This window comes from Hemiscyllium ocellatum, chromosome 34 (genome assembly GCF_020745735.1).
Source record: "Hemiscyllium ocellatum isolate sHemOce1 chromosome 34, sHemOce1.pat.X.cur, whole genome shotgun sequence".
NCBI lineage: Eukaryota > Metazoa > Chordata > Chondrichthyes > Orectolobiformes > Hemiscylliidae > Hemiscyllium > Hemiscyllium ocellatum.
The window spans coordinates 38,058,302-38,085,712 of NC_083434.1; the positions used below are offsets into that span (position 1 = coordinate 38,058,302).

The 27,411-nt window shown below is 39.7% G+C and overlaps 1 protein-coding gene across 8 annotated transcripts in view; it reads left to right on the forward strand.

The window, feature by feature from the left end:
• Positions 1 to 27,411, forward strand: part of ulk4 (unc-51 like kinase 4) — a 496,983-nt gene that overhangs the window by 19,791 nt on the left and 449,781 nt on the right. For 6 of the 8 annotated variants that reach the window (XM_060850207.1, XM_060850213.1, XM_060850209.1 and 3 more), the window contains exons 4-12: positions 542 to 681; positions 1,217 to 1,379; positions 2,388 to 2,489; positions 3,736 to 3,819; positions 5,910 to 5,985; positions 16,642 to 16,740; positions 20,168 to 20,289; positions 22,464 to 22,533; positions 23,270 to 23,366. In XM_060850207.1, coding sequence (XP_060706190.1) covers positions 542 to 681; positions 1,217 to 1,379; positions 2,388 to 2,489; positions 3,736 to 3,819; positions 5,910 to 5,985; positions 16,642 to 16,740; positions 20,168 to 20,289; positions 22,464 to 22,533; positions 23,270 to 23,366 — 953 coding nt within the window. Of the gene's footprint in view, positions 1 to 541; positions 682 to 1,216; positions 1,380 to 2,387; positions 2,490 to 3,735; positions 3,820 to 5,909; positions 5,986 to 16,641; positions 16,741 to 20,167; positions 20,290 to 22,463; positions 22,534 to 23,269; positions 23,367 to 27,411 lie in introns of those variants that run through there. The other 2 variants (XM_060850208.1, XM_060850214.1) reach the window with 2 other exon arrangements.

Genomic DNA, 27,411 nt, shown 5'->3' on the forward strand with positions numbered 1-27,411 from the left:
CGAACTGCAAGTTACTCTCCAAAACACAGACTATCCTGACTTTGAACTAGATCGCTGGTAATTCAGTGTCACCTGACTGAAATCCTGGAACTCTCTAATAGCACAATGTCCAAACGAACTCTAGTAGTTCAAGAAGGCAAATCAACATCACTTTCTTGAGGGCAATTAGGGATGGGCAATAAATGCTGGCCCAGCCAACAATATTCATATTCCCTGAATTGAAAGAAATGAAACTGACAGAAAGGGAATAACCAGTGGTTCATTTATTTATTCATTTATTTTGTCCCATTAGACCGATAAAAGGCCATTCATTAAATTATTCGTGAAGGAGTTTGAAGGACACACTTTAAAAAAATTATGTTTCTCTTCCTTGCTCTTTTTAATGCCTTCAGTCCTTGCATTCCAGTCACTGAATAGAAAAGCTGTAGGAGGAGAATAATTTAATTTAGCTCCTAATGCAGTTAGCACGAAGGTGTAGATTGCATTCTCTTGTACTTTTACTACTAACTTCATACCGTTAATCCTCTGTTGTCCATTGCAGGAGGCTCGTTGGCAACGGTCATTGCCCAAGATGAATATTTACATGAAGATGTAGTTAGACGGTTTGGTATTGACCTGGTGATGGGTTTGCGCCATATTCATGACCTGGGCATCATTTTTTGTGATCTTAACCCTGCTAAGGTAAATGGACACTATTGTTTAACATAAGGCACAGAGCTTCAGCAGGAGTTGAAGGATGAGTGCATTTGGCTTTTTGAATTTTAGCATTTTTGCTGCAGGAACATTGTGTCCCCACATCCACCACATCTTGGGTAGTGAATTCCTTGGATTCCTGATCCTTTCAGAGAAGCAATTCCACTGGCTTTGCCTCTGTACTCCTTTTCCATTACATGCCTTCCTTTGAAACCTTGGGCAAGGTTCCAGTCACTCCTCCCAATATCTCCTTTGGCTTGACATTCCTTTTTTTCCTCCTTTTGGAACTTCAAAATTGCTGTGTGACATTTTGCTGTGTTAAATGTACTGATTAAGTAAGTTGCTACTGTAAATGATAAGCTATCTCGTGGAATTTAAAGATGCAATTTTAAAATGCACTGTTGCACAAAAGATGATACCAATTTTGTTTGGTAAATTAATTTTTTGAAGATTGAATGCGCTGTTCAATAGCTGTCTTTTGCTTGTGGCATTGCCGGTTTCTCAGGTCCTTTTCTTTATACAGATATTACTGGATGGACCAGGCACGCTGAAATACAGTAATTTCAGTCTGGCCAAAGCGGAAGGAGAGAATCTGGATGAATTCTTTTTATTAATTAGTGGAGAAGATGACTTGGTTGAAAGCAACAATGGCACAGAAAGAACAAAGTGTAAAATTCGGGCCAGAGGTAACAATTCCTCACACAGTATTCCTATGTAGGATTGATAGATGATGTGAAATTTGGAATTTGGAATCACCTTTAAAACTAATTATCAGGATTCAGAAAGTGGCTTATTTTCTTAATGCCTCTCTCACAGTTGAACTCTGAGACCAGTTTGAATACCGTCTATAAATATTTGAGCTGAGATCAGGTAATGCAGTTTGGACAACCTACCTTCTGCATCTGAATAACTCCATTGTATACCTGGTAGTGACTTGCTATCTGACTCATCCAAAGAAGACAAGTTGTTGCAAAATTTTGGAGTATTTTTCTGAACTGTTGCAAGGAATAAAGTTGGACATTGATGCAGCCAAGCATCAGTAAAGTGTGTTCTCTTATCCTTTTTTTTACACTTTTACATAAGCCATCTGAATATGTATGGTTAAAAGCTATCTCTGTTGTTTTGTTCATAATAGGCATAGGGCTTCAGTTAATTCATCACTTACGGATTTATTTTGAATAGTTGTACCTTCTGAATTATGTTTCTAAGAAAATATGATTAATGAACTGTACTGAATAAAAGTATCAGTTAACTGGCTCAGTTTAGCATTCAGATTGTTAACTTCAAGCCACTTGAAGATTTGAGATCAAAATTTATACGGACATTCCAGGATGAGGGGAGTGTTGCATTGTTTATTAACAGTTCGGTATGTGGTCCTAAACCATGTATTGCCTTCACATCTGAGGCTACTTTACATAAGCAGGACAATTTTTTTAAGAATTAACCCTACTTTGTTTGAGTTAACTATGTCCATATTTGATAATTACATCTGAATTACAGTATATTTGTGGATGTCACTAATTTCTTCTGTCCTTTCTGGAAAGTGGAAAATAGCTCAATCAATTCATGGACAACTTGTTTAAGTTCATGTTTTTTTGCAAAATTTGACCTCCTACAAGAAAGGCATATTCCTTTCAAGTGCGACTGTGCAAGTTATTTTGGTATATTTCAATTGATCCAAACTTACTTTTTAGGGTCTTTAACTTACATGGCTCCAGAAATTCTGAAAGGTGAAGATTATTCTCCAGTCAGTGATTTATGGTCTCTGGGATGTGTGCTATATGAGATGTTCACAGGTTGGTTTTTGAACGTGTTCATTTGAAACTTTTACTTACTCTATCTGTGTCAGGACTGTATTGAAAAGTCACAAGTTTTACATTGATGTCTGTAAATGCCAATGGTCTCAACCTTCTTTCTCTGTCATTCCACTTCACATTTTTGTTTTTCTAAAACCTGAGTTGAAAGACTGCTGATAAATGTGACCATGTCACCCTGAAAAATGTGCAGACGTAAGAGTTACTACTTCATGGAAAAGTTGATATAAGTACCATTCTGTTGCTGAATTGGTGTGTTAAATGAATTGTTCAACCAAATTATTGCATTTATAAAAGTTATTTCTGTGTAAAGTTTTCTGTGATATGCAATGTCAACAGTTATGATAGTCCCCAACAGTAATTTCAGTTTTTGCATTTACTAAAATCTGGAATTCTCCAATACAAATATTAAAATGTCACAACCTTAGCCTGTCTGTGGGTTAGTGCTTGAATCAGGCTTGGGAACCTTACATTTTTTGCCATCCCTATAGTTTGTTGTATGAAGTAACTTGAGACAGACTGAATGTTTGAATCTGTAATATATGTCATGATGCTGCTGTTAAGAGCTATCAGGACATTACCTTGCCCATGTTTTGTTTTGATATTTCCTGCTATGTGGACATCAATTTTATCAGCGTCCTTGTCCTTTTGGAGTTGAAGTGCGCATTCTACCCACTGAACTGATTAACTTTGTTGCAGAAAGCACGAGCTTTCGGAGCACTGTTCCTTCGTCAGGTGGTTCTGGAGTACAATACTCCATATGTTTATACTAAGTGCAACAATGGTTGACATTTTTACTTGGGAATGTCATAGGAAACCTGTTACGTCTTACTGGTACCGTAGCTGGTACTGTTATGAAGCTGGAGCTGAGAGACATTGGGCAAGATTAATCAAGCATTACTCTGTATCTGATGATATTAACCTGTCATGGAAGTATTTGATACTGCCATTGTGTACTTGAATTAATTCTCTAGCTGTAACATCCTTCACCCTTTATCACAAAAATGTAGAAAGAAAAATAAAAAATTACTGTGAATTACTGAAAGTAAATTTTGCAGATCATGATGAAAATTTGAATTGATTCAGAAAGCAATAAATGATTTAAGATAGTGTCTCTGTAGGCATTTCGTACTGATGCGCAGAGTGTGATGCTTAAACTGAAACCTAGAATTGCCATTTGCATTAATATCAAAGTTTGAAACTTATGACTGCCATACTTTTTTAACAGGAAAACCACCATTTTTCTCAGAAAAACATTCTGCATTGGTTGAGATGATTTTGCATGAAGATCCATCACCACTCAAACCTCAAGGTTCAGTAATTTAAAAAAAATATTTTTTGAACATGCCTAAGTCACTATTGGATAACTATTGTTCCTTTGCCTCATTCCTATTGCTGTCACAAAGTTTATCCATACTTTTGCATCCTAGGTTTGTAAAATGCCTTCCATCCTTTACAAACCTGAACTTCTAATTTAGCCAAAACTCAAATGGTCTTTCTCAAAATTGACATCCCATTGAGCCTAGTTTTGATGATTTGCACAGATTTCTCATTTGTCAAAACATTACATTTGAAATGCTAATCATCTTCAAAACCTGTTCATGGCCATGTCATAGTCTATCTACATCACTTTTAGCTACACTCTAATTCTCTCTTGCTCTAGCTATTTAAGCATTACCTCTTCATTGGTGGAAGAGCCTTTGAAAATTTGGTCCTATTCTTTCCAACTCATTATGAAACGTTTCTTGAAACCCAGATTTTTCATCAATCTTCTCTTCACACCTCTTAAACTCTACTTAAATTGCTTGATGCCTGCTTGTCTTTCTACTTTCTTTTCACAAAGTACCTTGTGTTATTTATTGCATTGAAAGCTCTGTGCAGTTGTGTGTTGTTGTTCCTCATCCTATTTTCCTTTCCAGCAGGTATAGTCCCAGTTTGATTCATTGTATAGTATATTAAAAGGCAAGGGGGAACATGTTGTAAATGTGCCCTGGACCTGTGTTGCAACATACATGCCATAGAAAAGAGAAACAAATGATTTCTTTCTAAGTTCTAAATCTATTGTGCCAATATCACAAGGAGCTACTCTCAATCTGACTCTTTAAAATTAAGTTACATTTAATTACCAGAGGCAGCTGTTGAATACTGTTGCTTCAATTTTAAACAAGGAAAATGAATCACCAGCACGGTGAGCAAGAACTTTAGAATCAAAAATGTTGTGGAGATTGGATGAAAAATGCAATGGTTTATCCAAGGTGGGTGGGCAGGAAATCGTTGAGCATGACTGTCAGAAAAGCTTGGGAACGGATTGTCAGGGAGATCAATTCTTAGCCTGTCAACTGGATTTAAGAACCTGCCAATAATGCTACAAGAACAATTAGAGGGGTATGAAATCCATGGGGAATATAGATGAGATGAATAGCAAAGGTCTTTTCCCCTGGGTGGGAAAGTCCAAACGTAGAGGGCATAGGTTTAAGAGGGACCTCAGGAGCAACCTTTTCACACAGAATGTGCTGCCAATATGGAATGAACTATCAGAGGAAGTAGTAGAGGCGGGTGCAACTACAACGTTTGAAAGACATTTGGACAGATACATGGATGGGAAAAGTTTAGAGGGATGTGGCCAAACACAGGCAAATGAGACTGGTTCAGTTTAGGAAACCTGGCCAGCATGGACAAATTAGGCCAAAAGGCCTTTTTCCAAGCCCTGTGATTCTATGACTCTGTGTGCTGTAACTTACACATGGAGCAAGTGAATCTACTTATCCTTGTGTGAATATATGAAAACATGTTAATGCATTCTCTGTCAAGTGACCTCTTCTGGTCCTCCCAAAGCAGGACTTCATGGGCTATTTTACACATGTTCTTCTTTCTAGCTATTATTCCGCAAGACAGATTTGCCTTTCAGGTAAGTAAATGTTTTTAATGGCGTCTATCATAGAATCCCAAGAATGCAGAAAGAGGCCATTCAATCCATCGAGTCTGCACCAACTTTCCAAAAGCATATATCCCAAACCACACCCCCCCCGCCCCCGCCAACTCCCTTCCCCTATGTTTTGTTTTACTATGACTAACCCATCTGACATGCACTGCCCTTGACATGATGGGGAAATTTTTAGCCTACCCAACCACCTAACCTTTGGATTATCATCCAGTTCATTGCTGTAGTCAATTTACAATCCTGATTCCATACTCTGTTTCTGCAAACAGAGAATATAGTTAAGAGTCCAGATTTAGTTTGCTGAGTTCAGTGTGACTTAATTAAAGTGAATGCAAATTCTCCAACTTTACTTGTACGATTTAAACAGAAGACATCCAAGTATGAAAATTTTATTTTGTGGCTTAACTTGTTAGTTATGGGCAAATTGCTATCAAGTCTGAAATTTTACTCTTCTCTGTTAGAATCTACTGAACAAAAACCTTCCATTGAATTTATTGGTTTGATTGAAGACTTACTTCAGAAAGATCCTTCAAAAAGGTAATTCTGTAACCTTACCAGGGGATTTTGATGTTCACTTAGTATGGTTGAAAAGAGAAATCACTTTCCTGTTTAATAATATTCTGACATAAATGCAACAGATGGCTATAGACTGACTACAGCTTGATTGGTATGTTTCTTGTATATTTTGTATTTAGATTATAATTTTGTAGGAATACCTTCAGGCATTAATGTAATTTACTGTTTTCTGTTTGTGGACTGATTTTAATTATTTTGGTATATATTACAATACTCTGCTATGGGGGCTCAAAATTGTGTCATTTTATTCAAAGACCTACAACAAAGGCAGAAACAAAGTTGAGCCTGCTGTAGTACAAAAACAGAAGATGCTAGTTAAATTGTTGAAATTTTTGTTGAAGGCTATTGAATATATTTTCAAAAATTATTTTCTTGATCCTAATGCAGGCAGGGAGTTGAGACAAATAATTTGGCTAGAGGGATGGCAATAATTTGATCACGAATGACTAATTCTGCAAACCAGCATAGTCCAGAGGGGGTAATTATTGTGAGTTGAATACCCTGAGGAAAGAGGAAAATTGTGCAGGGGCAAGGTAGAACAGAGTATGATGTAGTTGGTGAAGGGAGTTAAGGCATAGAAGGTGGGGTGTCAAAAAGAGGAGGGAGGAATGATGAAGCTTTACATACGTTAAAAGGAGAGTTGGAGAACAGGGACTGGGGAAGAATTGAATGCTTTTAGATGACACAGCAACCTCTGGAGCCCAGAGGATGTGATTACACTGCTGCAATCAGTACGTGTAGCACAGAACAGTTACAATTGATTTGGAGATGCCGGTGTTGGACTGGGGACACCCAAGAACAGTTATAGGTGGGGAAGATATGGACAGGGAAGCTGAGGAGTCACAGAGTCATATAGCATGGAAATAGACCATTTGGTCTAACCAGTCTGGGCCAGTCATAATCCCAAACTAAAGTAGTTCCATCTGCCTGTGCATATCCCTCCAAACTTTTCTTACTTAGGTACTTGTTCAAATGCCTTTTAAATGTTCTAACTATACCCACATCCACCAGTTCCTTTGGAAGTTCATTCCATGCACGAACCACTCTGTGCAAAAAAAAGGCCTCTCACGTCTTTTTTAAATCTTTGTCCCCTCTTCTTGAAATCCCCCACCCTAGGGGAAAAAAAAATCTGCCATTCACTTTATCTATACCTCTCATGATTTTGTAAACCTCCATAAGGTTACCCCTCAGCCTCCTTCACTCCAGTGAAAAATGTTCCAACTTAATCAGCCCTTCCTTATAACTCAAACTCTTCATTCCCAGTAAATCACTTCTGAACCCCCTTCAGCTTAATAATATCCTTCCTATATGGGAAAAGGGAGGAGAAATAATTCACTTTCTTTGAATAGAAGGCTGGTATTTGAGCTGACCTGAAAACTGGTCCTTAAGCATTTGTCAAAGCAAACTAATCCTGGCTATAATAACATAAGAACTAGGAGCTGGAGTAGGCCAGTCGACTATTCAGGTCTGCTCGACTATTCAATAAGATCATGGCTGATCTCATTAAGGTCTCAATTACACCTTTTTGCCTGTCACCTATAATCCTTTATGGATCAAAAATCTATTGAACTCAACGAAGATTATAATTCATGATTCAGACCTCCATTGCTGTCTGGGAAGAGAATTTCAAAGATTGACCAACCTCTGCTAAGAAATTACGAGCAGCTCAGGACTAAATTAAAAAGCAGATCCACAAGGGTAATAATCACCAGATTATTACCTGAGCTACGTGCGAATTGGTGTCAGGTCTATGAGATGAGATAAGATGAAATGCATGGTTCAAAGGCTGGTGGGTTCTGTTTCATGTGGCATTTGCACCAGTACCAGAATAAGCTGCCCGTTAGGATGGGCTTCATTTGAAGCAAGCTGGGACCAATGTCCTGACAAACTATAATTAGGGTTCTAGATAGAGTATTAAACTATTTAGTTGGGGGAAGGTTCACTTGAATGAAAATTATAAAATCAAAAGGAAATGAGACAGCAAGGTCATGGAGTAATGAAGAGGTACGTAATAATTAAAGTGAGACCGGGAGGGGTGAAAAATGTATGCTGAATGCAGCAGAAATTAGAACCAGAGAGAGTAATAAGTGGAACGTGGAGATGCTTCCACTACTTGGGGAGAGTAGGACCCAAGGGCACAGCCTTCAGAGTGAATGGATGACCCTTTAGAACTGAGATAAGAAGGCAATTCTTCAGCCTGGGGCTGGTGAACCTGTGGAACTCATTGCTGCAGATGGTTATGGAGACCAAGTCATTGAGTTTATTTAAGACAGAGATAGACAGGTTCTTCATTACTAAGGAGATAAACGGTTATGAGAAGAATGCAGGAAAAATGGGGTTGAGAAACATATTAACCATGATTGAATGATGGAGCAAACTCGATATGCCAAATGGCCTAATTCTACTCCTATACCTTGTGGTTTTATGAGTGTCTGGAATTCTGTACCCCAGAGAGTTGTGATTGACACAAAAACATAAATTGCTGGAAAAGCTCAGCAGGTGTGACAGCATCTGTGGAGACAAATCAGAGTGAATGTTCTTTGTCCAGTGACCCTTCCTCAGAACCTTCCTCGGGTCACTCAACCCAAAACTTTAACTCTGATGTCTTCCCATAGATGCTGCCAGACCTGCTGAGCTTTTCCAGCAATTTCTCGTTTTGTTCCTGATTTACAGCATCTGCAGTTCTTTTGGCTTTTTTTTTAAGCTGTGGAGGATAGTTCACAAACTATTTAAAGAGAATGTAGAGGATTTGATTTGATGTATTGTAGTCACGTGTACCTAAGTACAGTGAGAAGCTATGTTTGCGGATCATAGTAAATAAGGATGTACAGATCATACGGTGCTTCGACAAAGTGAGGCATTCAAGTTACGCTACACAGAAAGTGCACAAAGCAAGATCAACATTGTCTGAAGTTAGGGAGTCCATTCATCAGTCGATTAACAGCCGGGAAGAAGCTGCTCTGGTGCGTGTATTCAAGCTTCTGTATCTTCAGTCTGATGGAAGAGGTTGTAGGAAAGCATTACTGGGGTGGAAGGTGTCTTTGATGTTTTGGCAACCTTTCTACAGCAATGATAAGTGTAAAAGAGTCCATAAATGGAAGGTTAGCTAATGTGGTGGTCTGAGGTATGCACTCAACCTTCTGAAGTTTCTTAAGATCCTTAAGAACACACACCGGATCATCACCGCCACACTCACAGGAATCCGATTCACGAGAGAGGAAGAAAAGGACGATCAGCTCCCATTCCTAGACGTGATGGTACAGAGAACACCTAACGGAGAATTCACCACGAAGGGATACAGAAAAGTCACACACACAGACCAAGTCCTGAACTATGAAAGCAACCACCCCAACACACACAAACGAAGTTGCATCAGGACATTATTCAAAAGGGCCACAACACACTGCAGCACACCAGAACTACAAAAAGAGGAAGAAGAACACCTATACAAGGTATTCACCAAAAACGGATACCCGTGCAATTTCATCAACAGATGCCTAAGGGAAAGACAACGAAATGAGGACACGCCACAACCCACACTCCCATACATCAGGAGCATTTCTGAACTGACAACCAGACTACTGCGACCACTAGGACTCATAACAGCACACAAACCAACAGCCACGCTCAGACAACAACTCACCAGGACAAAGGACCCGATGGTTTTGCTCATGCTGGGCAATGTAGTGTACAAAATCCCATGCAAGGACTGCACAAAACACTACATAGGACAAACAGGAAAACAGCTAACAACCCGCATCCATGAACACCAACTAGGCACGAAACGACACGACCAGCTATCCTTAGTAGCCATACACTCAGATGACAAACAACATGGATTTGATTGGGACAACACCACTATTAAAAGGGCAAGCCAAACAGAGAACAGCCAGGGAATTCCTAGAGGCATGGCACTCATCCACAAATTCTATCAACAGACATATCGACCTAGACCCTATATACCGGCCACTGCAGCGGGCAGCAACTGACAACCGGAAGCAGCCGATTCAAACCACTATAAATGCCGGAGGAATCAGCACAGAAGCGCTTCACAGGAGGCTCCCAAGCACTGAAGATGTCACCTAGAAAGGGGAAGAATCGTTTGCAACAAAAACTCCCAGCTAGGCGAACAGAACCACAGCAACGAGCACCCGAGCTACAAATCTTCTTACAAACTTTGATTTCCTTTCTGTATTCTGACTCATCATTGTTTGATATCTGTCCTGCCATGGTGATGTTGTCAGCAAGTTTGTAAATGGCATTCATTCAGAATTTGGGCAACACTATCATGGGTGTACAGGGTGTACAGTAAGGCGTTGAGAACACATCCTTGGGGGACTCCACTGTTGAGAGTTATTGTGGAGGAGGTGCAGTTGTCTATCTTCACTGATTGTGGTCTATGGGTCAAGAAGCTGAGATCCAGTTGCGGAGGGCAGAGCTGCGACCTAACTCTTAGAGTTTTGGGATCAGTCTGCAGGGATTAATGCTATTGAAGGTGGACCTATAGTTGATTAGTAGGAGTCTGATATAGGTGTCATTGTTGTCCATGTGTTCCAGGGATGAGTGCAGAACTAAAGAAATAGCGTCCGGTGTGGACTTGTTATGTCGATAGGCAACTGGCAGGGAATCCAGGCAAGCTGGGAGGCTAGAGTAGTGGGCTATGATCTGCCTCTCAAAGCACTTTGTGATTATGGAGGTCAGAGTCACTGGGTGGTAGACATTAAGCCGCGTTGTTTATGGTTTCTTTGGTACTGGAATGATGGTAGTCTTCTTGAAGCAGGTGGGGACTGGCTTGTAGGATGGAGAGGTTGAAGATGTAAGTGAATACCTCCGCCAGCTGGTCCGCACAGGGTCTAAGTGCATGCCTGGGGACACCGTCCACACCCATCAGCTTCCTTTGGTTTCTCTCAGGAAGACTGATCTGAAATCTGCAGTGGTGACAGAGGGAACGGGTTCATACAGGGTCAGGGGATACCACGATGCTGGCATCCTGTTTGAACCAAGCATAGAAAGCATTGAGTGCATCAGGGAGGGATGTGTCTTTTCCACTATCTTGCCCTGCTTCATTTTGTATCCATTATGTTGTTTAGGCCTTGCCACAGGTGGCAGGTGTCTATATGGTTAGTTTGGGCTGCTAACTTGGACCTGTACTGCCTCTTGGCATCTTTGATGGCTTTGCGGAGGTCATTCTGTGCAGTTCTGGATGTTTTTGGAATATCAGAGAGTTGGTAAGATCTGGGGCAGATTACTCATGATCTTGTTGAATGGTGGAGCAGGTTTGATGGTCCAAATGGTCTACTTCTGCTGCTATTTCTTACATTCTTAAATTATTTGAGAGAAAAAACTCCTCATCTTCATCTTCTTCTTAAATGGACACCCCGTTTTGATAGTTCCAGGTTTAGTTCTAGGTTTCCCCATGAGAGGAAATTTCCTCTCAGCATCTATCCTACCCTTCCTGATGAAAGGCTTTTGCCCGAAACGTCAATTTTCCTGCTTACCTTGGATGCTGCCTGACCTGCCGTGCTTTTCCAGCACCATTCTAATCTAGGCATCTACTATATCAAGCCTAGTCAGAATCTTACCTTTCAATAAGATTACTCCTCATTCTTCTAAACTTTAGTGAGTAGAGGCTTGGTTTCCTTATAAGGTCACCCTTTTATCCCAGGAGTCTTCTATGAAATGCTTCCAATGCAAACATATCATTTCTTAAATAAGGAGACCAAAATTTTGTGTGAGGCTCTTTGTGGTCTTAACAGCACCCTCTGTAGTTGTGGTAGATATTCCCTATCTACATGCTAACTTCTTGTGATTCAAGTACAGGTAATTTAGATCCCATTATTCTGAAGTAATTTTTTGGGCCTTACCATTTAAATTTTATTTTTCCTGTCAAAGTGGATAGCTTTGTAGTTTCACACATAACACTTGACTGATGTTTGACTCACTGAACTTACCTATATCACTTGGCACATTCTTTTATCTGGATTTTCATATTTTAAGCAGGGAAATTTCCCAGTGTTGCAATCCTATCTCCTACTGCTCAATTGGATTTTGATCTAGCAGCGGTAGACACAATTTGATCTCAGCATGCAACTGGAGGTGGACTGACACTGAGGCAGTCAAATTGAAAGGTGTCGCCTTTGTTCAAAGAGATATCGGTCCAATTCTGTGAACAGATGTGAAACCTCCCCTCACGTCCTACACCACTCCCCTAATCCTGTGCAGACCTGGTGGGAATATTCACACATTACTTTAATCTCTCCTTACTCTGATATGAGGTTCCCATCTGCTTCAAGAAGACCATTATCATCCTGGTGCCAAAGAAAAATCAGGCAATGTGACTTAATGACTCCTGCCCGGTGATTCTGACATCCATCATTATGAAATGCTTTGAGAAGTTAGTAATGGCACACATCCAATTCAGCCATCCAGATTGCCTTGATCTGTATAATTCGCCTACTGTTGCAATAGGTTCATGGTAGATGCCATCTCCTTGGCTCCAACATTTATCCCTGGAACATCTGGACAATAAGGACACCTACGTCAGATTCCTATTTATTGACCTTGGTGCCCCACAAGGCTGCGTACTCAGCCCCTTACTATCCTCCTTATGCACTCATGACTGTGAGACCAAATTCAACTCTAACTCCATTTACAAATTTGCTGAAGACACCACTATAGTGGATCAGATCTCAAACAATGACAAGACACAATACAGAGGAACATGGATCATCTGAACAAGATGGGCAGGCACTATTTCGTTTGGATAATTGACTATTCGATAATTGATTTTCTCTGGGGCTCAGAGTTTTCTGTGAAGTCTGCTTCTGTTCAGGAAACTAAGCAACAGCACACTGCGCACCACCCCCCGCCCACATCCATCCCCAAACTCCGTTCGAACCCACCCCGCATCCCAACCCCATCTACCCCCAACCCCAACTCCAATGCTGTCCACCCCGCATCTCCAACACTGCATGCGCCCCCCTCCCCCACATCCCCAACACTGCACCCCCCCACTCACCTTCCTCACCCCTGCCCCCATATCCGGGGCAGCCGGACACAATACCAACAGTAAGACTGCTGCTGGCTTTGTGGGATAAGTCTCCAAATAGCGCACACGCACACACACAACTTTACTGCAACCTTTTGACAGGTTCCACCTCTGTCCTGTACAGGACAATGTTGGAGAGATTATCTGGGGAAGGGGGGTGGGTGGGGGGAGGTTTGGTTTCACCCATTTGTTGAACTCCAGGGAAAATGTGAGGAGAGAAAGAGTGAGGTCAGTCGTTTAGCGATAGTGCCTCAAAATCATGTCTCACAAACTTGATTGGGTTTTTTGGAGAAGTAACAAAGAGGATTGATTGATGAGGACAGAGTGGTAGATGTGGTCTATATGGACTTCAGTAAGGCGCCCAACGAGACTCCCCATGGGAGACTGGTTAGCAAGGTTAGATGTCACGGAATACAGGGAGAACTAGTCATTTGAGAACTGGCTGAAAGGTAGAAGACAGAAGGTGGTGGTGGAGAGTTGTTTCTCAGACTGGAGGCCTGTGACCAGTGGAGTGCCACAAAGATTGGTGCTGGATCTCTACTTTTTGTTACATAAATGATTTTGGATGTGAGGATAAGAGGTACAGTTAGTAAGTTTGCAGATGACATCAAAATTGGAGATGTAGTGAACTGCGAAGAGGGTTACCTCAGATTACAACAGGATTTTGATCATATGGGCCAATGGGCTGAGAAGTGGCAGATGGAATTTAATTCAGATAAATGTGAGGTGCTGCATTTTGGAAAACAAGTCTTAGCAGGTTTTGTACACTTAATGGTAAGGTCCTGGGGAGTGTTGCTGAACAAAGAGACTTTGGAGTGCAGGTTCACAACTCCTTGAAAGTGGAGTCACAAGTAGACAGGATAGTGAAGAAGTATTTGGTATGCTTTCCTTTATTGGTCAGAGTATTGAGTACAGGAGTTGGGAGGTCATGTTGCGGTTGTACAGGACATTGGTTAGGCCACTTTTGGAATATTGCGTGCAATTCTGGTCTCCTTCCTATCAGCAAGATGTTGTGAAACTTGAAAGGGTTCAGAAAAGATTTGCAAGGATGTTGCCAGAGTTGGAGGATTTGAGCTATAGGGAGAGGCTGAACAGGCTGGGCTGTTTTCTCTGGAGCATCGGAGGCTGAGATTTACAAAATTATGAGGTGCATGGATAGGATAAATTAACAAAGTCTTTTCCCTGGGGTTGGGGAGTCCAGAACTAGAGGGCATAGGTTTAGGGTGAGAAGGGAAAGATGTAAAAAAGACCTAAGGGGCACCTTTTTCACACGGAGTGGTACGTGTATGGAACGAGCTGCCAGAGGAAGTGGTGGAGGCTGGTACAATTGTAACATTTAAGAGGCATTTGGATGGGTATATGAATAGAAAGGGTTTGGAGGGATATGGGTCGGGTACTGGCAGGTGGGACTAGATTGGGTTGGAATATTTGGTCGGCATGGACGGATTGGACCGAAGGATCTGTTTCCATGCTGTACACCTCTATGACTCTATGACTGTTCATGGCAGCATTTCAGTGAGCCGAGTTCGTGTTTAATCATTGTACCTGTAAACAAAAGACGCGATCAGGGTTGAAACAGCTCTTTGACATAATGTTTCTATCGGGACTTTGAGATCCCCTTCGGATAATCCGATATTTGGATAATTGATATTTGGATGATCAAGGTTCCTCTGTAAACGAAAGAGATCGAGAGCTGAAGAGCATGGTGTAAAGACAACAATCTCTCCCTCACTGTCAGCAAAATGAAGGAGCTGATCATCAACTTCAGGAAGTGGCGTGGAGAAAATGCCCCTGCCTGTGTCAAAGGCGCTGAGGTGGAGGTGGTCAAGAGCTCAAGTCCCTAGGAGTAAATATCATCAACAACCTGTTCTGGGCTATCTATGTCAATGCTACTGTCTAGAAAGCACACTCATGCCTCTATTTCCTCAGACGGCTCAGAAATTCGACATGTCCACAATGACTCTGATTTTTTTATAGATACACCATAGAAAGCGTACTCTCCAGATGCATCACGGCTTAGTATGGCAACTGCTCTGTCCAAGTGCAAGAAATTACAAAGGATGCATTTCAGCCCGTTATGAAAACCGGCTTTCCTTCTATTGACTCTTTCTGCTTCCTTAGGAAAAGCAGTCAACATAATCGGTTATAGTCCAGTTATACTCTCTTCCACCCTCTTCCACCTGGCAGAAGGTACAAAAGTTTGAAGACACATACCAACATATACAAGAACAGTTTCTTTGACACTTATCAGACTTATGATAACCTGTCATATATTAGAGTTGATCTTTCTCTGCATCTTCAGCACTATATCCTGCATTCTGTACTATTACCCTGGTGTACTCATGTAAGGTATGATTTGTCTGGTTAGCACGCAAAATAATACTTCTCAGTGTATCATGGTACATGTGACAATAATAACTCAAATCAAATTTACTCTCCCATCAAAATTAAGAAGTTCTGAAATGCCTGCTTTCATTAAGCGGTTGGAGCGAACAGTAAGACTGTAGCATGCAGGGCCTGACCTTCCTCTTTTTACGCACTTTGGAAAACTGCTGGTGCCAGAAATTAGAGTAGAAATCTCAGATAAAGTTCCTGGCTGCTCCTTTTAAAGTCTGCCCAACACTTTTCAGTCCTGATTCAGGATAACAAAATCTATCCCTCCTTACAATTTGCTTTCCCATCTATTGTTGTTCTTTGTCAACAAATGTAACTACAATCCAGTCAGTCCCTTCATCCAAGTCATCAGTAAATATTGTAAATGGTTGAGGTCCTAGTATTGATCCCTGTGGCACCTGATTAGTTACTGTTTGTCAACCTATATTCTGACTGTGTTTCTTGTTAATTAACTAACCTTCTATACATACTGAAAATGTGTTGCTGGAAAAGCGCAGCAGGTCAGGCAGCATCCAAGGAGCAGGAGAATAGATGTTTCGGGCATGAGCCCTTCTTCAGGAATCCTGAAGGGCTCATGCCCGAAACGTCGATTCTCCTGCTCCTTGGATGCTGCCTGACCTGCTGCGCTTTTCCAGCAACACATTTTCAGCTCTGATCTCCAGCATCTGCAGTCCTCACTTTCTCCTAACCTTCTATACATGCCAATGTTATTGCAGAGGCTGGATGTGAGAACAGGGTCAATTGCAGACCTCCTTGTGGAGTTGGTTATCTTATATAACATGTTAACTCAACATCAATTTTAGTGGCAGTATGCAATAATTGATCATTCCCAGTTTGTGACAGTCCTGAGACAGATTTGGTGAAACTTTAGCCCATATATATGAATTAGTAGTATTATTGTAATTCAATTTGGATATTGGTAATAGAAATTTGATGCATTACTAACCTCAAACTCTAGATTATTCCAAATAAAAGCCAACTTAGAAACCATGTACATTTGCACTTTAGAATATTAACTGATGTATTTTTAGTATAGATTTTTTAAAGATAAGCCATTAAATTTGGAAAAGGTACTGTACAATTTTAGCTTTTGTGGAATACATTAGACTTTCAATGATTATTTACATTTAACACTTTACTTCCAAATGAATAAAGTTCCACTTTTTGCTTCATAGGTTAAATTGGAGAGATTTACTACACCATCCTTTTTGGCAAGGAGCCTTTGCTGGATGTGAAAAATCCTTAAATAAAGAAAAGAACAGAAAAAGCTTGAGGTCAGGAGCAAAAGGAGATTGAGTATTTAACATTAAATTCAATTCCAAAGCCCCACTGTTTTCAGTCATAGCTGCCTTCTGTTCTTCAGTTTTAGCGTTATAGTTCTTGGTTTAAATTAAATGGTGTTTACTGGTTTGTAATTATTGTATTTAATGTTTAAAGATTGCATACCCTCTGTGATTGAGTGTCTTTGCTTCGGATGCAGTTGCATGTGAAAACAAAATTAGTGAAGTTTTACGATCTCCACACTGGGTTTAAAATTGGTGTGGAGGGTGCCATAAAATGCCTGTCGGACCACCTGCCCCAATCTGTCTTCTATTTTACAGAGGATAGAGATGTTGAACGTTTAAGTATCTTATTCAGACCCTGTTGCTGTTTAGCACACAGTGGGGCGAGAGTCTGTAAAAATGATAGCCCAGCAATTTTATTAGATGAGCTGCTCCTTTAGGAAACCCTTTGCCCAACAGCTGGGTGGATGGGCAGGTAAGGTTGTGGAGGCAGCGAGGCTGTTGAAGGATTTGGACAGGTGAGGAGAGGGGGCAAAGAATTGGCTGATGGAATACAATGTGGGAAAGTGTAAGGTTATGCACTTTGGAAGGAAGAATAGAAGCATAGGTACTAAGTGGAGAAAGGCTTTAGAAAGCTGAAGCACAAAAGCATTTAAGCGTACTAGTTCAGGATTCTCTTAAAGTTAGTATGTTAGTTCATTTGCAATTAGGGTGCCAACTACAATGTTAGCAATAATTTCAAGAGGGCTAGGATACAAGAGCAGGACTGTGTTGCTGAAGTTATATATGGCTCTTTGGAATGTTATGAGCAGTTTTGGGCCCTGTATGTAAGCAAGGATGTCTTGACCTTGGAAGGGGTCCAGAGGAGTTTACAAAAATGTTCCTGAAGATGAAAGATGGCATGGTGGCTCCATACTTAGCATTTCTTCATCAAAGCACCAAGGACCAGGGTTCGATTCCAGCCTTGGGTAGCTGTCTGTGCTGAGTTTGCACATTCTCTCTGGCCCTGTGAGTGCTCTGGTTTCCTTTCATGGTCCAAAAATAAGCAGGTGAGGTAGATTAGCCATGCTAAATTACTCCAAGATATTCAGAAAGGTGCGGGCTAGTTGGATTTGTCATGGTAAAGGCATGTTACAGAGATAGGGCGGGAACTCGGTTTGGGTGGGATGCTCCTTGGTAGGTCGGTGCACACGCAATGGGCTGAAGGGATTTTGAGATTCATATGAGAAGTGGTTGAGGACTCTGGTCTGTATTTGTGGAGTTTAGAAGGATGGGTGGGGGGGGAACGTCTCATTGAAACTTGCAGAACACTGATATGCCTGGATAGAATGGATTCCACCTTCCTGGGGTAATGAGGGCTGGGTCATAAATTTTGGCTTTAGCAGTGATACTCAAATCATGAAAATGAATTTAACAAAAAGGGCAACGATTTTTGGGTTGAAATACAGGCAAATTTTGTAGTTAAGAATAAATAAATGGATCATTTTACATGAACAAAATTGGAAAAGCAAACAGCTGGTGAATGGTTGATGTGTGTTCTAAGCTACAGCAACTCAGTTATATGATCTAAATTCTGTTCTTTTTCAGTGAATTTGTGAAATTCAATAACAGTTTACTACAAATTGGATAACAGGGAACATTAACTATTTAGGAAATATAGCTGATCTTTGTTTATACCGTATGTCAAGTTACTAGGGAAATGCTATTAACTGAATTCTTATATTATTAATTTACAGCATTTAGATGCATCAATAATCAGGAATCCATTTAATTTGGTGCTTGTAAACCTGTTAGATATTGAAATAAAATTTGAAATGATATACTGCAATTATTAAAATTATTGTCTGTATTACACATAAATATATCAGTATTTTTAAAATGAGTTGTAGGAGCGTAGCCCCCGACCGGGGATGAAGACTGGGGAGACAGGCAGAATTCAGGCAAGTGGCAGACCTTTATTCGAGCAGAAACTGGTCAATGCAGGGAGAGGGCCAAAGAATTTCCCCAAATCTGGCCTCGATGTGAGAATCCAAAGATTCTCTTGGTCTTTGGCTCAGATTGGAAGAGAGATCAATGACATACTGATTTTTACAGTAATGAAAAACAGCATTTTTATACATTTTGTATTACAATAATCACATACAGCATGGTCACTATTTCCTTCCCCTTTACTCCATATACCTAATCCTCTGAGACACCTTATCATTGATGGACATCCCTATGGACAGCCCCAGGTTACCATATTAGAGTCATAGAGATGTACAGCATGGAAACAGATCCTTCGGTCCAACCCGTATTCTCATGATGTTTAGCAGACATTGTAATCTCTAGGCCTTGGGATCTTTGTATGCATCGTGTTAATTAACATTTGACAGTTACTAATTATACTCCTTCTGGTCTGTCCCAGACTTGCTTATCTCCAATGACTGTTTGTAATATTAATTTCTTTTATACATTTATTTATAAAGCGTAGAGTTATATAGCTAACTCTAGTATTGGCACTTTGTGATTAATAAGTTGCAACTAATCGATTTCGTTCAGCATTCTGGGCGTCTTTAGAGATAGAAGAAAGTGTTTTCTGAGACTAGTTAACTTTCGCATTGATTAACTTTTTTTTCCAAATGCTTCTGTTATACTTTTAGTTATACGTATGTCTATGCTTATAATTGAAATCTATTCCTTTGAAGTTATTCACATTGTGAATTACTTCAAAGAAACAACCAATTACTGCAAAATAACTGGCTGCTTGTTTCACAGCTGTTCGATGAGTTAGATTGGCTGGTTCATGGGCTGAGATTTACACCCCTTGTTCTAGCTAGTACTATTCACTTAAGGGGACAACATTCTCTCATTAATGAGACTGGAATCAATCACTTGTCTATGCTTTGGCATCCTCTTATCAAATTGTCTCAGATGGTTGCCCTCAAGGCTGCCCAGTGGCCTTGGAATAGTCTTGTTCAAAGGTATCATTATGTTTCACGTAAATGTTAGAGCAGACTATTGATTCCGTTTAATCTCTTGTCAGCCCATTTTGGGCATCTTAATGCTGAAGCAGGCAGTGTTGCCTGTCTAACCCTTGTTGGCCATTTTGTGTCTTAAAAGCATGGGCCATCCTTACATGAATTGTTCAAAAGCTTTTCAATGGATTTTGCTTTTCTTTCCTATTGTTAAGTGGAGCAGAGGAAGCCTCCCTATTGCAAATGTTTTTAGTTAATTGCTTTTGGTGGTGAAAACCAGGACCTGGACAGTACTGACTGGGTATTTTTTACCACTGATTTTGAACATCAGGATTATTTTGAATGCTTGGAGATCACAAGTATGCATGCATACAAGGTGTACCAAAATTCCATGTACTTTTTTTTGCAATTCTAACTCTAAAAATTAGAACTGTTTCACGCATCTTGCATTTGAATTTTAGTGACAATGAAATTTGTTCGCCAGTCATCACTAGTGCGTTCCAACAGATTGGAGGAAGGAAAAGCCTGCAAACATCAAGCATTCAAATGGACAGCAACCAGCATCAAAAATCCTACAACTTAAGTAAAATAAAACTTATTATTGGTAGTGCTCTTTTCATTGTATATACTTTTGAGAATCAAGTGATGGACTATAAATAAATGTCTTATTATGCCTGCAACCCATGAACAAACATGCTTTCAAGTTTATTAAAAATGAGATTTGACTGGTCGGTTAATATGGGTTGTTTTTGATTTGGACAGAAATGCAAATAAACTGTGTAGGAAAAGCAATTAAAACATAAAATGTCAGATGGTATCTGCAGATTTTTGCATTTGTCTGCAGGAAAAGAATTTGGTTAGAGAACAGCTAGCATTTCTTTTGAAATGAGTAATCGTTGTTTGGAACAGATGATTTGAAAGGTGATGGATAAGGATTTGCTATTGAAACTTCATATGGCAATTTGACCTGTTCCTGTGTGAAGAGCATACTTTCAATTATGGTGGTAAACCAGGCTGTTGCCCACATTGAATTTCTTTAATTCGACATTAAGCTAATCACTTTCTTTACTTGGATTTCTGTCGATGTACTTGTTTATTTGGGCACAAGAGTTTTTGAAATGTTTAATTAATCATCCCAAGGTGCTAAATTATTTATAGTTCTAAACATCTTTAAATATTGTTAATCGAACCTCAGCAGCAATATTGTATTTCAATAAACTAAAAGAAAGTACTGCAGATGCTGAAAATCTTAAATGAAAACAGAAATTGCTGGACACACTCAGCAGATCTGGCAGCATCTGTGGAGAGAAAACAAAGTTAACATTTTGTGTCCAATGACCCTTCATTATTAGATTGTTTAAGATATAATGACATTCAGTTTGTGCAACATGTTGGTTGAAGTGGGGCGTATGTGTGCATATGTGGTGCGCGTATGGTCATTCTAGATAGAAGATAAATGTTTAAGGGTGAACCATCAGTATAGGGATATAGATTTAGATTGACAGCTATTTCTGAGGTTTAAAGGAAAGCATAGCTACTTGGATTGGTCAACGTTCTGTGAATGAGAGTCTGTGGCAGGACCCTCATCTCATTGATGTAAGGTAGTCAGTCTTGGAGTCAGAGAGACACATATGAAGACACATTGCATGTTTGTTATGTGCAGTCAGCACTATAATGCTGAAGGATGAAAGTTTTATTTCAGCCTGATCAGTGAAGTCTGGCTATTCTGATTATAGAATACACTAAGAGAACAAAGAGGTTGTGGTTTTTTTTATATACATGAATGCATCCACAGAAAATATATCCTCCTATAACCAGGAATGCTTGTTCATTTATTTCACATATATATATTGACAATAAGACTTTAATCGAGACTTGGCTCGCAGTTGATGATATTTCGTCCCTTACATCACCTCTATGTACCACCTCTAGCTTCATAAAATGCTTCAAGGCACTGGTCAGGAGTATTAACAAACAAAAATTGACAATGAACCATAGATGTTAGGACAGATGACAAAAAAACTTAGCAAATGAACAAGGACTTAAGGAATATTGTAAGAGAAAAGAGAAATGTTGATGTTTTGGGAGGGAATTCAAGAACATTGGGATCAGGAGCTTCAGGCTTTGCACCAGTGATGGAGTGAAGGAAACCTAGATAGTACAAGAGATTGTAATTGGAAGAGCACAAAGACCCTAGAAGGCTGAGAGGTTGCAGAGATGAGCAAAAGCAAGATCTGGAAAGATTTGAAAACCAAGATGAGAATTTTAAAACTGAGGCATTGCTTCACTGGGATCTAACGGAAATCATAAGGCCATGTGTGAATAGGACTTGGTGCATTGCGAGGTATGGGCAGCAGACCTTGGGTGAACTCAAGTTTACGGACAGAACTTTTGGATTAGCCAAGTGTACAAGTAAAAGACATGGTTGGGGATTTGAGTAGCATATGAGTTGAAACCAGGGCTGAGATAGGCAATATTATGGAGGTGGAAATGGCAGCCTAGGTAATGGTCGTGAATTTGGGAATTTAACCTGGTCAGATAAGGCAACAAGATTGACAGTAGTCTGTCAATTGTTCTCAGTTTATATTTTAAAGTATTTGTTTATATTATTTACTTATATTATTAAAGAATTTCATTCAATTGTTCTATCTTTTAAAGTAGCTTACTTCTGAAAAATCTTCAGTTTTGTGTTATTGTGTTGTCTTCATCATATACAATACTTCTATTTTAAATTGATATTTACTCACTATTTTGCAGAAAACCCTGCTGATTTACAGCCAAAAAGTGCCCAGGACTTAAATTCTAAGGAATCCATCTTCTTACTTAGGTACTCATAAACTCACAAATGTACCTTGTATTATTGAATAATTTCTCTCACTAAAGTTTGAGAGTTTGGAATGAGGTTTAACTTTACTGAAGAATTGCTGATTGTCAAGGAATAAAGTTACCTTTTAGTGTAGCTCTATCATAGAATTTTACAGCACATTCAGCACAGCATGTCTGCACTACTTTGAATCAACAATTCACTTCATGCTATTTCTCCCCTTTTCCCCATAACCCTGTACATGCTCCCTTCTTTAGATAATAATCCAATTCCCTCCTGAATGCCTTGATTGAACCTGCTTCCATCACACTCTCAGACAATTTATTCCAGATCCTAACCACTCACAGCATTAAATATTCCTGATCAGATCCCCATTACTACTTTTTCCTATTACCTTAAATCTATGGCCCCTTGTTGATCCATTTACTGTGTAGGAGCAGTTTATCCTTATATGCTCTATTCAAATCACTCATGATTCCCAACACTGACCCTCACATCAAGTCCCTTTCGTGACATGGGCTACTTTCGGTCCAGTGAGGCCTTATTCACCTATTTGCAGTCCTCTTTGTCAGTTTCTCTTTCTCCTGAGCATGCCATAATCCATCCCTCTGTCTCCCGAATCTTTCCCTCGGCTCCATTTCTGCTATCTTATCACCCCACCCCCTTTTTTTAACATTGACTTTAAGTGTGTGTGAAAGGGATTAACGCAGTCTCAACTCATTCCTCCCTTTATTTGAAGCAGCTCCCATCCAACACCAAGAACTAGCTTGAACGTAAGCCACAGCAGCAATGTAACTCTGAGTGCTCCACCAAAAGGCTCCTCTATTTCACCACAGGTATATTAAAACTGGCATTTGCTTATGATTGAATTTATACTTTTCAGTTAACCTGTAATGTATGTTCTGTGTTCCAGTTTCAGAATATATATTATTCTTGGTGAGGGAAGGAGCTTGGTACTTTGCTGGGTTTGGCATTTAATAGAGAACAGCCTTTTAAAACTGTGTTAAAATACATTTCATCTCAACCAGCTGTACCAAGCAATGCAAATTTGAGTATCAAGAAGTGCAATGTCAGGGGGGAGGGGCAAGAGACAAAGAGTGGTCACCTGGCAGATTTGAGAAAATTACATTACTGGCCTCTGACAAATTGGATGCTTTTTCGGAAAAAAATGTTTTTTGAAAAGATGAAAGAGAAACTTGTTTGTGTTTGAAATGCAGGAGGAGCTGATGTGATTGAACTTGATACTGTGAAGCTTCCAAGTATTAAGAACATTCCCTAGCATGATACTCCTCCCTTAATCCAATGAAGAAAACAAATTGGTAGCAATAAACCTCTGCATTTTTGTTCATAGACGTCTCTTATTTTTGTTCTGCTTTTATTCCAATTTTTTTCTATTACTTCCCTTTCCTTCCCATCATTTCAAGTGCAGTTCCTTCTTGGCTGCAAGGTGCTGGTTACATCCCTGTGAGGTCATTGCCGTTATGACTGTGAGTAATGACAGCCCATTCAACAGTTGAGGGCACTTGTAAAAAGGTCTGATAGCATTCTTAATCTGAAATCCAGAAATGCATAATTCGGGCACGAGTGCTGAAAGGAACTTAGTGCCATGATGGGAATGAGACACCGTTAAGTTTGGCTGTTCTGCCTTTCTCACCTGCTGTTATTATTCCATATTTGTCACTGTCAAGCACCTTAGCACAGACTGGCAATCAGACCATGCGTCTTATTAACTGCTATAATATAGCATTAACTTACCGTGCTGATTCTCTGAGAATGTTATTTTATCCTTCATTTATTTTTGACTTTTGTACTCAAGTGCAGTTTCAAAGCCATCATACTTATTGACTGAATATGCTTAATTCTTCAGAACATTAGAGAGTTTGAATATGATGCATGCAAACTTGTACCCGCTTGTACTGTCTGGAGTAGAGTTTATTATTAAAGTGTTGGAATTGTTACCACTATTTGCAGTACAGAATCCCTAAAATGTCCATATTTGTGTTTATTTTCTACCCAAACATCTTCAATCCTTCCTCATCTAATTGTATTAACATATCCTTTTATTGATTTATTCTTCATGTTAATCCATCTTCCAGTCAATCACGCTATACTTTTACATTTTAATTACCCCCTGCAATGGTAAGTCTTACATTCTGTTCACTGGTCAAAAAGGTTTTTACAGAATCTCCTACTGAATTTATTAGTACCTCATATATATTTTTGACCCTAGTTCTGGATGCACCATCGTTCCTATATAAATCACTGAGGGCCATCATATTGGTTTTGCTTCACCAAAAAAGACTGAAGTTGCATTGAAATCAGGTTAGAACAGTTTATGAAAATGAGCTATTAGGAAGGATGACAGATGAGTTCATTTTGATCAATGTTGCAGATTTGATTCTGATCCTGGTTTGAATGATGAGTTTTGCTACTTGTCATTCACATGTTGATTAAACTTCAAAAGTTAAAAACCTGCAAAGCAATCTTCAGGAAACTTTAAAGTATTATTCTAAAATCAATCTTGCACAGATCGCAGATGAATGGGAATAACCTTGAAGGCAAAAGTGGAAAATGATGAAGTGTCAGAATTATCTGCACTTTTCATGTTCACTTACTGTCAAAACTTCATCAGTTATTTATACTGGAGGCTTTGATCAAAATTGTTTTGCCTGCCATACAGCACAATAGACGTGCATGGGACAGCATGATTTCTATTAAGTCTGAAATTCAACAATGAATGTAACTTAAAATCAATCAATAATAATTTAGAAATGAGTCTTTGAAGGTCACTTGAAGATTCTTCACAAATATCTTCCTTGGAAAAAATAGGGCTTTTGTGTCATCATGTCCATAGCCCGTTTATTTAAAATACTGTAGGATATATCCTTGAACGAGGAATTCACAGTGATGTTAGACTGAATCTGATACTGTAAAGTCCAATTGTAGATGCAGTTACATATATTTTCCTTAGCAGAATGAATGTCATGTTAGCAGAAAGAATTTCCTCTGAATTTTACTGCTACTGCACTACAAAAACAAAGTTTCTGCATTTAAAAATATGTTTATTCCTAACTTGTTTTAGAACTGGAACTGTTTGACAGCTTTCTTCTGCCCCCTTATGGCTCAAGGTACAATTCATGTTTAGGTCAGAAATAATTTAGCTGTCAAAACCTTTATAAACCGATTTAGGCTGATTATTCCTCTTGACCAAGATCAGGACAGGAGTTTTCATGATTATTTACTTAGGAAAAGTAAGAAAATGCTATTTCTTTTCTCTTTGCATCTCACAACAGTGAGGAGGTATTTTGGGGAAAGTCTATTTTGAACATTTAAAGTTTATTCTTGTTTCACATGAGGCACATCAGGAGCCTTATCCTTGACACATTGGATTTAGCTATCACTGTTATTGGTGGTGGGAAAAAAATTAAATTTAAACAAAATGATGCATGGTTGGGCTTTAAGATGCAAATTTGACTCCCCTGTTTTTGCATGGGACAAGTTCATAACTGATTGCCATTGTGAAAGTGGAAATCAAAAGTTAGGGGTGTTTATGTAAGTGCTATTATTGTTGGCTAAAAGCAGTTTACATGAGTGAGTCTTTTGTTAGCATTTGTACTAGATTATTTGAACTTACATTAGCTTGGTAGAAATTTTGGACATGCAAAACTATTTTTCTGTCAGTAATTTCTGGTTTGTTACATAAGGATGTATCGATGGTTTGTGAGGAGCTTTCGCATTCTTCTCATGCCTGCATGGGTTTCTTTTGGGTGTTCTGGCTTTCTCCCACAGCCCAAAGATGTACAGGTTAGGTGGATTGCCCATAATGTCGAGAAATGTGTAGGCTAGGAGAATTAGCCATGTGGGATAGGCGGCTGGGGTGGGGATGGGTGAGACGCTCTTGGATGTGGATTGGTGTCGATTCCGTGGGCCAAATGGTCTGCTTCCACACTTTAGGGATTTTATGATTCAGCAAGCAATTTGCAACAGTTTCAGAAAGATATTTTCTCAGTCTGACTGAGAAGTATGTTTGGATAATTTTCGATCAGATTCAAGTCACCTCAGTGTAAAGTTTCCCAAAAAGAGGCTTTGTCTTATCTTAGCATTAACATAGAATCTGTTGGAATGATTCTTTCCACTGCTGTGATTTTACACAGGTACTTCTGAGCCATTCATGCCTTGGCATATTCAGAATTCACAGAATTTACATTTTGTTTTATAAAGCAGATTTGTAAAGAAGATCGGTGTCCCTTTCCAGTAAGCTGGCAGCAAAGGTCTAGGCGGAGTTCGGGCTCCTGAGCCCAGGGTTTGTCTGCTCCTTTTTCTGTCTGCTTTTCCTCATTTTCTTTGCTGCTTAACTTCTATCGGTGGAGGGTCATCTGGATCTAGCATGGTACCTGGCATCGGTATTAGTGGTTGCTACATCAACAGAGGTAATGTCAATGAGATGGCGTCTGAATGATTGGTGACTTTGATGTTGTTGGGTCTGGCACAGAAGGTGGCGAAGTGGTAACAGAGAAGCATTGGCTCAGTGACGGCCAAATGGCATCTGTAGAGTGGTGACTCCAATATTGGTGGTCTGGTGCAGGCGGTGGCATGACGGAGGAGCATTGACTGTGGCGTTAGTGAATTAAGCTCAGTGGTGAAAAAATGGCACCTGTGGGGTGTAACTCCTCATTGGTGGGACTGATGCAGGCAACAGCAAGACAATGGAGGAGGGATGCTGGCGCAGGCATTGTTGGTGAGCTGGCTCAGGACTCATGGCAGAGATGATAGAATAAAGATGGACACTCAGCTTTTTTTTTAAATATTCTTAAGCTATTCAAAATGGTGTCAAATCATGACAACAACTGAAGCTTTTCACCATATTTTATACGTTCATTA